The sequence below is a fragment of the Lepidochelys kempii genome, chromosome 23 (genome assembly GCF_965140285.1).
Source record: "Lepidochelys kempii isolate rLepKem1 chromosome 23, rLepKem1.hap1, whole genome shotgun sequence".
In the NCBI taxonomy this organism is placed as follows: domain Eukaryota; kingdom Metazoa; phylum Chordata; order Testudines; family Cheloniidae; genus Lepidochelys; species Lepidochelys kempii.
The window spans coordinates 9,258,957-9,274,627 of record NC_136402.1 but is presented as its reverse complement, the minus strand read 5'-3'; the positions used below and the strand labels follow the sequence as shown (position 1 = coordinate 9,274,627).

The 15,671-nt window shown below is 47.4% G+C and overlaps 1 protein-coding gene across 2 annotated transcripts in view; it reads left to right on the top strand.

The window, feature by feature from the left end:
* Window positions 1-15,671, top strand: part of CLPTM1 (CLPTM1 regulator of GABA type A receptor forward trafficking) — a 48,825-nt gene that overhangs the window by 26,789 nt on the left and 6,365 nt on the right. For both annotated transcript variants that reach the window (XM_073321916.2, XM_073321917.2), the window contains exons 6-11: window positions 4,278-4,363; window positions 7,964-8,084; window positions 9,944-10,188; window positions 11,579-11,672; window positions 12,549-12,739; window positions 14,528-14,623. In XM_073321916.2, the coding sequence (XP_073178017.2) occupies window positions 4,278-4,363; window positions 7,964-8,084; window positions 9,944-10,188; window positions 11,579-11,672; window positions 12,549-12,739; window positions 14,528-14,623 (833 nt within the window). The remainder of the gene's footprint in view (window positions 1-4,277; window positions 4,364-7,963; window positions 8,085-9,943; window positions 10,189-11,578; window positions 11,673-12,548; window positions 12,740-14,527; window positions 14,624-15,671) is intronic.

The window sequence follows — 15,671 nt, the reverse complement described above, 5'->3', positions numbered from 1 at the left end:
CTGTGTGACAAACTAGTGAGCTGTAGGCTCCACCCTGATTTGCTATGTAGAAAAGCCCTAAGATGCTTGTTTTAAATGGGTTGCTTCATTAATGGAAATAAAATAATTGGGATCCTGTCCTTTCATCGAGGTGGCAAAGGATTGCATCTCTCTCTCTCTAGAGAGAGCTTAAAACTAGAATTGCTGTTTTAAGCCACCCGATTGATCATTTGTTGTCAGATCATCCCTACAACAAGAGTCACTGCAGGTGAGGGCTGTAGGATCCGGGGGTGGGAAGGGAAAGATGGGGGGGGGAGTTCCCTGGAGGCGGGGCGGTGGGGAGCCCGGGGGGCGGTGGGGGAGGTCAGGCAGGGGTTCTGGGGATCCAGGGGCGCGCTGGGGCGGGGCACATGGTCTCTGGAGGCGTGGGGTTGGGGAGCCCGGGGCAGGGATGAGCTGGGGAAGGGGCTTGGGCAAAAAAAAAAAAAAAATCCTGCTTCGAGCAGGGGGTTGGACTAGATGACCTTCTGGGGTCCCTTCCAACCCTGATATTCTATGATTCCCATAAGGCAGCAGCTAGTCAGATATGCTGCTCACTTTCATTTTGTTGTGGTCTGTTGAACACAACTATCTGCAAATTGTTTGTACTTGTCTATGGACTGAATGCACACAGAGAGGTCATCATTTCCCAATGGCTCTACCATTCCAGCTACCCTGCATCTTCCTCAGTCTGCTTCTCTGGATGAATCGCTCCATCTGGTTATTGCAGTGGGATCAGGGAGTCCGGAACCTTCATTATGTGGGTGCTTCCAGTAATCCCCACTGGGAATGCCCTCACACTGGAAGTGTCCTGCTTGTCGGCCATTACTCTACAGATAGTCATTAAACTGACTGGGTTAGTGATTGTTTTAATTAATTTAAGCATCAGGATAGTCAGTGAGTTGTTGAGCTTGAAGCGAAGATTAATGGGTGACTTGAACACAGTTTATAAGTAAGGATACAATTTAGTAATGGAGGTCACAGATTCTGTGACTTTATCGAACCTCCATGACTTCTTCAGCTCTCAGCATTACCCCTCTCCCCCACCCACCAGGGTTGTGGCCCCCCCCACCCCACCCCCGGCTGTGGCGGGGGCTGTGCATATGCCACCCCATCACCTGCCGGGGCTGTACACACGCCACACACATCTCCCCCACACACACCCCGGCCATGGCTGTAGCTGGAGTGTTAGGATATAGATATTCAGGCCTGTCTGTAAAGGCCTATACTTTAAGAATGTAGGTATATGTTTATCATTTAGCTAGTAACAGGGGTATAAAAGAGAGAATCAAAATCACTGTCTGCCTGTGTAAGGGCCTTCTCTCACTGGGACAGTCTGAGGCCCTGTTCTTAAGGTAAGGCCTTTGATTAAGCAGCAGAGGCAGCCATAAGCTGGGAAGTGTATGGTGTCATGCTCGCATTCCAAACTAGTCATATTGAAATAAGGCAATCTGGGGCTGTTAGAAAGGTGATCCGATCTATCGCCTCCAGATAAAGGGAAGAGTCTAGAATATGTAAAAGGAAACTTAGTTTGATAGTTTGCTGTTTGGTAGGAAGTCACTTATCAATAGACATAGTTGGGAAACCCTTATGTCTTTATAGATGTGGTGGTGAAATGCTCACTTCTGTATTTTATCATAGTTCCTACTTTGCTATTGTTTATTTGCATGGTCTGTGTCTGGTTCTGTGATGATTTTTCTTTTTTTCTTTTTTTTTTCTTTTTGTCTACTGTAATTAATTTTGCTGGGTGTAAACTAATTAAGGTGGTGGAATATAATTGGTTAGCTAATCATGTTACACTATGTTAAGATTTGGTTAGGTAAATTTCAGTAAAATGATTGGTTAAGGTATAACTGAGACTATTTTATAAATTAGGGGCAAACAGGAAGTAAATTGGGATTTGAAAATAAGGAAAAAGGAACTTGTATTTAAGCTTGCTGGAAGTTCACCCCAATAAACATTAAATTGTTTGCACCTTTGGACTTCGGGTATTGTTGCTCTCTGGTCATGTGAGAAGGACCAGGAAAGTAGGAGAGTGAAGGAATAAACCCTCTAACGCGGGGCATGCACCCCGCGCCCCATTGGCTGGGGCTGTGTCCCTGCTGGCCCCCTGCCATGGCTATGTGCTCCAGGTTGTGTGCACCCTCCCATCCTCCAGGGCTGCATCCAGGTCATATCCCTCACCACCACCACCACCCCCCGTCATGGCTGCAGTTGGAGCAAGGATTGTGCACCCCTGTACCACGGCTGCGGGCTGGAGCAGGGGCTCTGTGCCCCCTTGTGGCGGAGGGGTGCCCTTCCCATGGGGCTCCCGCAGTCATTCCTCCACACCCTCTCCCCCATCCCCTTAGTTATTTTTAGTAAAGTCACAAGGTTTTCATGGATTTTCCATCACTGACTCACTTAAAATCAAGATTGGAATTAATTCAAGGTCCTTTTACAGTCAGGCTAGAGATCATTGGTCCCTTCTGGCTTTAAACTCTATTTTTATTATACGAATTTGAATAAATGCCCTTTAGAAAGGGACATGTTTGTGTTTTTAAAAAAACAAAACAAAAAAAATTGAACAGATGGGCATCAACAGATCTAGGAGTTGGCTTCTGGAGGATGGTAAGTGAAACTTATTTCTGAGAAGTCATGGAGAAGTTGGGGTGATCCTAGAAGGTTACAGAAAAGCAATGCACTATGAATCAGAAGTGGGTGGGTGCAATTTTTGTTGGAAAGGGAGTGTGTCGTGCTGCGTAGGATGGGAATGTGGTTGTCTTTTGTTGTGTAACATGAAGCTAGGTAGAATGTCGTCTGACCATAATCTCAGTGAGGTTTATAGAAATCTCCACAATGTGGCTTTTGCAGAGACCATCTTTGAAATATGCAAGGCTGCTACTGAGTTAAAGCCAGACACTTTTATTATAAGTAAGGCACAAATTTAACATTGAGGTGATTAACCATGGGTGCAAACTGCCAAGGGAAGGGGCAGATTCTCCAGTTGGCTGCCTTTCTGGGCGGTGTGCTTTAGTCAAACAAGCCGTTGGGCTCGATGCCGGGGTAACTAGGTGAAGCCCTGTGTAATACAGGGAATCAGAGGATTTCCGTATGAGGAGAGATTAATAAGACTGGGACTTTTCAGCTTGGAAAAGAGACTAAGGGGGGATATGATTCAGGTCTGTAAAATCCTGATTGGTGTGGAGAAAGTAAATAAGGAAGTGTTATTTACTTCTTCTCATAACACAAGACCTAGGGGTCACCAAATGAAATTAATAGGCAGCAGGTTTCAAATAAACAAAAAAAAATTTTTCACACATCCCACAGTCAGTCTGTGGAACTCTTTGCCGGCGGATGTTGTGAAGGCCAAGAATATAACAGATGGGCAGGGATGGTGTCTGTTTGCCAGAAGCAGGGAATAGACGACATGATGGATCACTTGGTGATTACCTGTTCTGTTCATTTCCTCTTGGGCACCTGGCATTGGCCACTGTCGGTAGACGGGCTACTGGGCTAAATGGACCTTTGGTGTGACGCAGTATGGCCATTCTTATGTTCTTAAGAAGCTATTATGTCCCCATTGGATGCTTTTCTTATATTTACTGAGAGCCTATAAATCTAAACCAGGTGTTCTCAAACTGGGGGTCGTGAACCCTCAGGAGGTCACAAGGTTATTACATGGGAGGGGTTGTGAGCTGTCCACCTCCATCCCCAAACCCTGCTTTGACCTTCAGCATTTATAAGTGTTAAATACAAAATAAAGTGTTTTTTTTTAATTTATAAGGTCACACTAATAGGTTTGCTGTGCAAAAGTGGTCACCAGTACAAAAGTTTGAGAAACACTGATCTAAACCCACATGTGCTCTACCCCAATATCCTTCTGGCAGTGGTGGTGATCTGAGGTCTCTGATTCTCTAAGGAAGTGTCCATAGCAAAGGAGTAGTTCCTTTTGCTGGCTAATTTATGTAGCAGCATTGATGTTTGCTAATGTTTGTTAACTTTCCTGCCATTGCAGCTGTGATTCTGGGAAAGGAGGCCAGAAGAGGGGTGTTATAAAATAGGGACAGGTTAGTTTTACCAGTTTGAAGGAAGGATGTTCAGGAAGTGCCAAGAACTGATGCTTTTTATTCAGCTGGTCAGTGGTCCACTTTATGTCCCAAGTTATGAGCTCAGGAAGCTTGAAGCGGATCTGTTTTGGACGGTTGCCTCTTGCAGAGAGTGTTACTGATAAGTGGAAGAATTCAGTGTTACTCACGCCTGCCTGTTTTTCCTTCTAGTGATAAATAAATATAAACGTCGACGGTTCCAAAAAACCAAGAATCTTCTGACGGGGGAGACGGAAGCAGATCCAGAAATGATAAAGGTAACAAACCGCTTTCCTCGTTCAGTGAGGCCCTGGCTTTTCTCTCTCCTTTGCTTCCACACCCAGGTGCATCTTTGTGCTTGGAGAGATGTTTAGACTTTGCTGCAGTCAGGTACTAACTTCCACTTCAAGAGAATGGGAAGGATGGTCAGGGTCTCTGCTGGGGTGGGTGTTGGAGAGATTACACTGGCCAACAGCATTTCGCAGGGAGGCCATGAAGCAAATTGACTTGTAAAACACATGGTAAAGACATTTCAAGTACATCTTAACTCCCTAGCAAAACCTGGACGTCTGCAGAATTTGCTGTATCCCGGGTGTCATTACCCGGGGAATTAGCAGCTTTACTACAAGTGGATTGATAATTTAAGAAATCAGTTTTTTTTTAAATCCTCTCTATATCCCTTTGTTTGCTGTGGGTTAATGCTTTTCCCAACCAGTGGGAAGTAGAACTTAAACTCAGCAGTGAATAGGTCCAAAATGTTCCCTTGATGTTTGTTGGTTCACACTCCTTAATCCTTGGTACTGCGGAAATGTTTCTGTGGAATTCTTTGCTCCTTCTCTTTAATGAACTGTTACCTTGTTCTCCCTCTGATGTATTGATACAAGGTTTTCCTTCACTCCTTTGTCCAACGATCACACTGGGGGACTCTGACCTCCCTGGTGTTGTACCAATAAAATAAAAACCAGCAGGATCTTATTAAAGGGAAAAAGGCAAAATACCACATTTATTGTGAATACAGAAAGAATCATAGTAAGCAGTTCGTTATAGCTATAACATTCCATTCAATCTCATATTTATTCACACATTCATTCATACAAACACACACACACACACATACACACCCACTCACACAGGTTCTGCAAGGTTGTTATCATAGTTACCAGCCTTAGAGTTGCTCATGCCAAGCCACTGGCCAGGTGGCCTGGACATGAGGAGGGAGCAGGGCCTTGTCAGATGCTCATCTGATGCTCCTGGAAGTTGGTTTGCAGAATCAGACCCCAAAGTTCTCACTTTTTAGAGTCTATTTTTATAGGAATTTCTTCCTATGCCAGTCTATGGGAATTGCTTCATCATGCTGTTGCTGAATCAATCAGCAGATAGCACATTCCTGACGGCTCCAAGATGTTATCTTGTTCTTTGGTTCTCCCATTCTTGAGGCTGTTGGGTGGATTCCAGTCTGCCCTCCAGGGGGTCCTCTGGTTATTTCCACTTGATGCCTTCTTCAGCCAATGGACACTGGATTCTTAGGCTGGCACCTCCCTGATCATTCAGTTATTATCCACACCAAGCATCCATCCACATACATCCTCTATCTCTATTTTAATCACAATTGTTAATACAACAAAAGGGCGGGGAGTCTCTGGGTGCTGTTTCTGTTGTTCGAGTATTGCTTTGAGTCTCTCTCTCTGTGAATTGCTTTGAGAACAGACTCAGTCTTAGAATGTACTAACACAATTAGCAGCTTGCAAGTTTCACACATAGAGGGAGAGAAACAGCACCAAAAACCAAGAGATCTCTTAATTAGTAATACCCTGGAATTTAAACTCTGGGGAATCAAACTCATTTGTGATTTTAATACAGAACTTCTTTAATATGATCCAACACTGGCTCTGTTTCCACTACCTTTTTCCTGCTCCCATACCTGTGCTTCTGCTATCACTTCCCCTTCTGTCTCTCCTGTGGAACTTCCCTCTTCACTTCAGCTCTCCAGTCCTGTGACAGAGCAGTCTGTGACTGAGGAGGAGAAGGGTCCCAGGAAGAACTCTGTTAACGGGTTAACTCAGAAAGGGAGCCCAGTTAAACCCTCTGTTGAAAATGGATACAAATCTGAGTATGATAGAGAAGTAGAAACCAACTACAGAGGGCTTCCTCCTGCCCTTGTATTGCAAAGGGCAGACCTGGCACGCTCACCCCTAAGGCATGTGTGTTGCTGTTCTGAGTGTTCTCTGGGCCCAGGACAACCCAGTGCTATTTACTGCGGGGTGCCAGACTGGATCACAGGTGCTGCTGATTTGCAGCCTCATGCAGCCTTGTAAGCTGCAGAGAAGCATTATGAGAGGCCACCTTGCTAGTTGTGGTCTGGTCTGATCTAATCCTCATTTGCCTGTCTGTGACTGGCTGGTGCTGACAACCCCAAGCTCTGGGTGTCCATAAACCTCTGACTGCTAGAAGCTGGGATGGATTCCTCAATAAATTGCCCTGTTCTGTTCACTCCCTCTGCTGCTGATCGCTGTCGAAAGACAGGATAGTGGGCTATGGACCATTGGCCTGTCCCAGTCTGGTCATTCTTCTGTACTTGTGTTAATCTCTCGCTCCCTCCTGGCTGGAGGAGAACAAAGATGGAAAAAACACAAGACACAAAAAAGCCCATAGGAGAGGAAAAACTGATGGACGGTTGAAGGGGTTGATTGACTGAAGTGAAAGAGACATGGAGCCAAAGGCCTATGAAGTGATTTTTCCAGACCTGGTTCGGAAATAAAGCAGCACCTTTGGAAGGGTTAGTAACTAGCATTATGAAGACACTTGCTACCTAAAACCTAGCAGAACAAATAGAGTTCTTATGGGTTTTAAATTGTAAAAAAAAATCTCCTAGTTTTGATGTGTAAAAGATTCATGAATTTACTTGTGCCCTTCTCCATCTAGCTGACTTGTACAATTTATACTCATGGGGGCATTCTGTGCCAAAAATTAAAAATTCTACACACAATTTTTTAAAATTCTGCAAAATTCGACACATTTTATTTGTCAAACTAACACTATATAATCGCACCAGTTTCAATTATTTTGGTAATTTATTTCAAAATACCTGTCAGCAAGTATGTTTGTAACAATACAGACAGACACAAATTCCCCCAGGAGTAGAGAGTTCAAGAAACCCCTGTGACAACCCAGTTCCTGTTTCTCTGCCCCCCAGAGTCCAGCCAGGGGGGCCAGACACCCACAACCCCTCCCCTCCCAGAGCCCAGTTGCAAGACTCCCCCCTTGCCCAGACACCCACCTTCCTCTTCCCCATTCCCACCCCACCCCCAAGCCTAGGGATCCAGAGGGAGAAACAGTCTGATGCTTGGTCCCAGGAACTGCAGCTGTGAGGAACCTCTAGCTCCCTCTCCCTCCCTCTAGCAGTGTCTTCTATGTGTGAGCTGGGCTCTGCCATGTCCAGTGACCCCTAGTGGTGGCTGTTAGCACTGCAGCTCATTTCTGTGTGGGAAAGGAAATTCTGCGCACACATTAATTTCTATAAAATTGTGCATTGCACAATGACGCAGAATTCCTCCAAGTTTATCTCCTCTAATCTATCTACATCTGCTGATGTTTGTCCGAGATCTAGATGAAACTGTCTTCCCCTTTGCCTCCCTCATGGTCCTAAACTCGTCAGGTCCTTCCATCCCTGTCAGGTGGTCTCTCTAGCTGCATTGTGGAAGTCCAGTGCCTTTATCTGTGCATCCTTTCCCCAGGACCAAATCCAAAATTATCTACAGTTCCAAATCTAATGAGCTGCATTGGATGTTTTTGTATACGTGGTGCCCTCTTGCTATTGCTAGAGCAGTGAAATGCCCCAGCACCCCTGTACCAAATGTGACTTTGTGTTCTTGTTGCAGAGAGCAGAAGACTTCGGCCCTGTAGAGGTGATCTCACACTGGCACCCTAATCTCACCATCAACATAGTGGACGATCATACTCCCTGGGTGAAGGGTAGTGTGCCACCGCCTCTGGACCAATGTAAGAATTTGGGATATGCCAGCACTTCCCATTCTCTGAGATGCCATTTTGAAACGTGTGCTTTTGCTCGAAGAACTCTTCTTTTCAGAGCTGATCTGTCTGGTTCTTATAGCTGGTCTTGCCATCTCCTCCCATCACAGTTCTCTGCAGAGTTTTCCTCTGTTATTTGCCCAGTTTGGGGCACTTGTTGGAATGTAGTAATTGCATGCGAGTGGAGTTGGTTTTGTCTGCTTTGGACTAGCTTATTTTCTTCAGAATACTTGTGGATTGGGCAGTTGAGGGTTTGGGGAATGGAATATTGGAGACTTTCCCTCTAGTCCAGTAGTATAAATTCCTCTGAGTTGGTAGTAACTAAATTGTTACCATCTATTCATGGCCTTGTGAGTAGGCTGGAAGGATTGGACTTTTAGCAGGAAATGTTGGTAAACACTGATTTCAACACACACACACACAAGACTATTTCCATCAATGATACTTTGCCTACCTATCAACATCAATGAAGAGAAATGCTGCTTGAAAACTTGAGTCCAACCGTAATGTGCATAAGACGGTGTTAAATGCCAGCATTAGCAGAACTAGAGCAGAGCACCTTTTTAGGGACCTTTAACTTTCTTAATCTCAACATCTGGCATTAAATAATTGTCAAACACCTCCCTCCATAATATCCTGCAACTGTGAAAAAAGAGGTAAAAATTGGATAAACGCTTAAAGAAATAAGCATTGATATCTGTCAAAATTATTTTTAAAAATGCAAATTGAATTCCGCCAAGCCTACTTACGGGAAGTGAGTTAATGGCTTCAGTGCAGCATCTAAGAGGCAGGTGTTCACAGCGCACAAAAAAAAACAAAACAAAACCAATTCACCCTTGTAATTGGGCCCCTGTGTTGCCTGTCTCAGTGGCAACCCAGGACTGAATAGGTCATGGAGCTTAAACTCTCACCAGGTGGCCCACTAAGTAAGGACTCTGTTACTTTGTCAGGGAAGGACGTATGTGGCAGACTTACCCTGCTGCTCCCCACGCACTACCCGTTCTGACAGGTTTCAGAGGAACAGCCGTGTTAGTCTGTATTCGCAAAAAGAAAAGGAGTACTTGTGGCACCTTAGAGACTAACCAATTTATTTGAGCATGAGCTTTCGTGAGCTACAGCTCACTTCATCTGATGAAGTGAGCTGTAGCTCACGAAAGCTCATGCTCAAATAAATTGGTTAGTCTCTAAGGTGCCACAACTACCCGTTCTGTGGCTAAATGAACATCCGTCTCCAGCGTTGTTAGACTGGCACTATCCATCAGTTTGAGATTCAAATCACGAAGAAAATAGCTGGCACCATAAACTCCCCAGAAGCCAGTTTGATATTTTGGAATTCTGCAAATGGCCTAGTTTCCAGAGGGTGTTAATTGGATGCTGTCAGACTGCTTTTAATACCTGAGTCTGAGCTTGGTCAGTAATATACACAGAGGGAATGGGTTTGAGCTCTGCAAGACAATGCTGTACTTAGTTGGGCACCAAGAGAACAGTGCTATATTCTCCCATTCCTCTGTGGAAAAGCAAGACCCCCCCCCTCCATCGCACTCTGGCAGTCACTTAGTGCTCAGAGTAGCCTGTATGCAGCAGGAGTTGGCATCTTTCTCCTGAGGGAAGGCCGGGAGGTTCAAGCTCCATGTGCAGCCAGCTGTACAGAAGCAGTTGCTGGTCTGGGGTTCCCTGCTGGTGCTGGTCTAGGATGGTTTCTGTAGTTGCAGGATGAGGTGGGTCTCCCTCATTATCTGTCCGAGTGCATGAAGGTAGCTTTCTTTGTGCTATCCCCATCCCTGTTTGCGCTCTCAGGCCTGTCTCTGTGCTCTCTCCCATTGCTGCAGATGTGAAGTTTGATGCAGTCAGTGGTGACTACTACCCCATCCTCTACTTCAACGATTACTGGAACCTGCAGAAGGATTACTTCCCCATCAACGAGACAGTGGAGCGGCTGCCTTTCCGCCTCTCCTTCTGCCCACTCTCGCTGTGGCGCTGGCAGCTCTATGCCGCGCAGAGCACCAAGTCCCCATGGCACTTCCTGGGCGAGGACTTGTACGAGCAATCTGATGAGGAGCAGGATTCTGTAAAGGTTAGACAGCCTTGACAGATCTCCTCTGGGTGGGTTTTCTCCAGCTTTGCTTTTGGTGGGTCCCTCTCTCTGCCACTGTCCGTAGAAGTCCCGCAGGGCTCTGCCCTAGGCTCGTGCCTCTCCATCCTTTCTGACCACAGTCTCATCCACTCGTAGAGCTTCAACTGCTGTCCCTATGTGGACGACTCCCAAATGTACCTCTCCACTCCTGGTCTGTCCCCCTCCATCCAGTCCTGTCTTGGCCTGGCTTTCCAACAGCTCCTCATTTCATGCTGTCAGCGTAATTTTAACATAGCCAGACCTGAGCTGCTGCAGTAAGAGTGACTGAGGAGCCTGAACCCCAAATGGCAAAGTCACTTCTGAAAATGCATCTTAGGCCCCTAAGTCATTCAGGCACTTTTCAGAACATTCCCAAATGGCCTACTGATCCCTCTCCTCTGGCCCAGACATAACCACCATCTGGGATCCCTTTCCATTTTCTTTTCCTATCTGTGCCTCCTGTGACTGGGTACAACAGGACAGGCCCCAGGATATTGTTGCTGAGGAAACAGAGGCCAGCGTAGTCAGCGCTGTTCTGCTCTGAAAGCTGCTCTGTCGAAATGGTGTCAACCGTCACCAGATTTACTCTTGGATCTTGTCTCCCTAGCTCAAGACAGGCCAGGACTCCCCCAATTGTTAGATCAGTGGGGCTCTGGGGAGCTGGCAGTGGGATGCAAGCCCTCCTGCTCCGTCCAAACTGGATGACCTTGAAGACTAGAGTGACAGAAATGGGATGAAATTCGATAGTACAAAGTGCAAGGTCATGCACTTAGTTTAATAATAAGAATCTGTGCTACAAGCTGGGGGTTCATCAGTTAGAAGCGATGGGGGGCGGGGGGAGAGGCCTGTGTATGTGGGTCGATCACAGGATGGCTGAGTCACCAACCAGTGTGACGTGGCTGTGGAAAAAGGCAAATGCGATGCTAGGATAATAGGCAAGGCATTTCCAGTACGTCCAGAGAACTATTAATGCCATTGTATAAGGTACTGGTTAGACCTCACTTAGAAGGCTGTGTGCAATTCTGGTCATACATCTTCAAGAAAGATTAATTCAAACTAGAACACAGCGGGCCTTGCTCAGTCCCTGGGTGAGTACCCACAGTATCCCATACACTTAGATGTAATGTAACTTCCTGTTTCCTGTGACTCTGAAATCTGTTGGCATTTCTGCTTTCCCCAATTGTTCCTCCTAATGCATCTCTTGGTTGGGTTATTTTTCCACACACGTACTGGCTCCTGTTGGTCCACCTGAAACCCTCAGTTCTGTCTGGATTGCCTTCTCTGGGTCCCTTTGGGTGAGGCCTGGCCGGAGGGGCGGGATAGGCCCTTCACATCTTTGTTCTCTTTTCAGGTTGCTCTTTTGGAGACCAATCCATATCTGCTGGCTTTGACCATTGTCGTTTCCATAGTTCACAGCATATTTGAGTTTCTTGCCTTCAAAAATGGTAAGTTCCGCAGTGCAGTGAAGATCTCCTCTTTTGGCTCCAGCCCTTACTCCTCTTAGGGAGGGTTTTTAACCTGGATCTGCATTGGCCTTTGCAGAGTTATTCAGTGCCCCTTGTTGGGGTGGCAACATGAATGTTAGAGGAATGTCTGGGGCAGGTGAAGAGCATGGATGTGACTAAATGGAAAACAGTTGTTGTCACTTGGGCCCAGGCTGTCCTGTGCTGAATTGCTGAAGCCCCATATAGCTGACTAGCTGACCTGTCCCTCTGCTACCTGCCCTAACTCTCTGCACTCTGCTCCTTGCCATTCCTCCCCCCACACACCCCACCCCACCCCCACCACCAATGTGCTTGAGGTCAGGAGGAGCACTCTCCATTCTGCCAGCCACCAGTTTCACAAGACTCTTCTCAGCTCTTGTGAGGCTTGCAAACTTCAAGTGCTTCCCTTACAAAGTCTGTGGGCAGCAAGTTGCATGCTTCTGACGCTGCTGGGAGTTCAGTCTGTATAATGACCCCATGATCACACACTAGCCATACATCTACTGGCCACAGGAGAGTCTGTATTCACAACATAATGGAGAGGGCAAAGTCAGTGTCTTGCCAACACTGGATAGGTTTCTAGCCAGGTTCATCTGAACCACCTTCATGGCGCACAGAGCTGGGCTGGCCATTTTCTTCCTACAGCTGGAATATAGAACACAACTCACTCCCACTCATGGAAGTGAAATGCATTTGCAAGTAGACCTGTGCGTTGCTCCTTTCATAAGATAGAGGAGAAAGCTGGAAATTCCTCCCTGCAGTGGGACTCCAGCTGCCCCTGAAGGGCCCCCTGTGCTCAGGAAGTTCTCCCTCTATGCTCTTTTCTCTGGCTCCTAGATATCCAGTTCTGGAACAGCAGGCAGTCGCTGGAGGGGCTCTCCGTCCGCTCTGTGTTCTTCGGGGTATTTCAGTCACTTGTGGTCCTTCTCTACATCCTGGACAATGAAACTAATTTTGTGGTTCAAGTCAGCGTCTTCATTGGGCTCCTCATAGACCTCTGGAAAATCACAAAAGTCATGGATGTCAGGGTAAGTGCGTGGCTCATTGCACTAGACCAGCAGTTCTCAGCCCACGGGCCACATGTGGCCCAATTAGCGCACAGCTGTGGCCCAGCTCAGCTGTGTGCTAAAGGCTGGTCCATATGCCCAGGGTCCGCCAGGTTCTCCGCAGCCTTATGGGGAGGAGTCGGGGCTGCCGGCCCATCCCATGTGGTGGGAGTCCAGGGTCGGGGCAGCTGTGCAGTGTTGGGGGTCTGGGGCAGCCGTGTGGGCCCCACAGGGTCGGGGGTCCGGAGCTGCTGCTGCCCTGCCACCCGGCCCCTGCGGCCCAAGTAATACATTGTGGGCCACATATGCACTAGACTGAAGGGATGCCGTGTGTAGGAGACCCAATTCTCCACCTTGCCAGTGTAAGCAGGAAGTGAGTGAGTATGAGATCCGTCCCTGTTTGCTCCACACTTCTGGGCTATGATTTCTGAGTGGGCCATTGAAGTTGCTTCCTTTGTAGCCCTTTGGGAAATGATGTGGAGAAGAGGTGAGTGTTGCTGCATTCGTGAAGATGTCGAGGGTCGGCTGTTGCTGATCTGCTCTAGGAGCCTCGGGCTGCTGTTGAGAGGACTCCACTCCCTGAGGAATCTCTCTCCGGGTTCCAGTAGGCATCATGCATCCAAGGATCGTAGCTGAGGGATTGCATGAATAGATTTCACCCCAGCACTGCAGTGGGATTTTGGCAACTTGGGTTCTGTTCTGCGCTCTGCTCACAGTGTGACGGTTCTGTTCACTCCTGGTGACTTATTCGTTACGGTGACCCTGCAACCTGGAGAGATGGGGGTCTGTCTGGAACAGTTGTGTGCTGATGAAAACTGCCCGTGGATTGCAGACATGACACAAACAATACAGTTATTCAAAGCAGCTGGCCTGCCTTCATCTCCTGTTTAGTCTGCGAGTAGTAAAACTGCATCCCATGGGCAAGCTAGTGATAGAAAGGTCTGGGAGGTAAAAATCTACAGAATCATCATTTCAGTGGTGTCACTGCCCCGTGGCCGGGGGACTTGCTGCCACCCAGCTCCATGTCCTACCATCAGTGGAAATGTTGATAATAGTGTCGTCGGAAATGGGTTGAGTTGAGTAACATTCGAAAGCCTGTTCTCCCACAAACCCAGTGGTGCCAAACATGACAAACTGTGAACAATTTTAGAGAGAGAGATTCAAGAAAATGCATAAAAATCAGTGTGTTTTAATTGCACTTTAACACAGGGATGCGTTGCTTCCGTAAAAAGACACTGATCTTTGGTCATCCTAGGGAAGTTAGCCTTGACATGTAGGACTGAAAACACTTATTCATCAAAGTAGTTATCTTCAGCGTTCTCTGTCTAGGGCATCACTGCTAGACACACTGATCCTCGTCTACGCTGCACTTGCACAAGGCAGGTGGTGCATCTGGTCTCTGCACACGAGCATTTGATGACCGAAAGGATTGATTCAGGAGCGCAGGGTATTTCACACATAACTGGTGTGTCCATCCTCCAAGACCCATCCAGGCCTGATATGTGAAGGTAGTTTTTGATGCACTAGTTTGTGCTGGAACTATTCTGTGGCTTAATAATTTGCCCTCTTGATAGACCTTGATACACAAGGCCTTGTGGGGGAGGGAGCTACATAGTCTGCTGTGTGGACAATAGACACTATCCTTTAGTGATCATGTGGAGCCTCCCCTCCCAGCTAGGCTGCCTTTTCAGGAGGGTCCCTCTTGGGACAGGTTGGTGGCCTTTATTATGTACTGCCTCCCCTATAACTCCTGCTCTTGTCAATAAACAGCTGGATCGAGACAACAAAGTCGCTGGGATTTTTCCACGTTTAACCTTCAAAGACAAATCAACATATATAGAATCGTCTACCAAAGTCTACGATGATGTAAGTCCAATGCATAGCAGAGGATTTCCTTCAGCGCATGGTAGGATCCCTCTGGGAGGTGGGGGCCCAGGGTAGTGTGGGTTAGATTCCTACGCCATTGGACATGGGACCCCCTGACTTGGGAAAGGGGACCCAGGTATACCCTGCATTAGGATCCTGCTCCCAAAAGAGGAGGTGCCCTGGATAACGTTTCCCTGGTCATCCCTTCTAGCTTATTCCTTGGGAAACTGCTATTCTCCCAGCAGGACACAGCACCTTGCTAAGCTGGGCTGCACTGGGATCTGCAAGAGAGCTGAACCCGCAGCACCTTCTAGTTGTTGGCTTGTTTGCCTTGAGTTCTGTTCCTCCTCTCTGTTGGATGTGCGTGTGGGTCTTCATGTGTCCAGTTCGCTACTCCCCTTGGTCTATCTCTTCTCTGACTTCTGGCAGCTGCTTGAGTGATGCATGACCTCCATTTACCTGTCTGCAGCCACAGTATCCCTTCCATCAGCTCAGTGCATGGCCCAGTGTCCACACTAGGCCCTGCAGCCCCAAGTTTCACCTTTCAATCTTTTCCTTCTGGCATGACTGCAGGTGTTGGGGCGTAGATGTCGTTAAGCCACGTGTGTGTTGGTGCAGCCCCACCCTCACGCAGCTGGTAATCTCAGTAAAATGTCAGTCATGAACTGCTAAAGGGTGCCCTGCTTTTCTTGGCCACTCTGCTGGTCTGATCCCTGGAGTCAGGGAGGGTAGTGTATGGGTGTAGCTCAGTGGCTTTATAGCTTTTTGTATTGGTGACCCCTTTCACACAGCAAGCCTCTGAATGTGATTCTTCCCCCCCCCATTTAAAATGGGGGTGTAATTTAATGGGGGCTAAGAGCTGTCAGTGGTTACCTTGTGACCCCCAGTTTGAGACCCCCCCTGGTAGCTCTACCAACCCCTAAGCCCCACGTCTTTGAGAGATGCAGCCCCGGGAGTGACAAGTGTGTTCAAGGGGCCATGGAGGACACTCACTCCTTGGTGGCTGTGATGGCGGAAGGGAAAAAGGATGGTGACCCTGCTTCCAGCC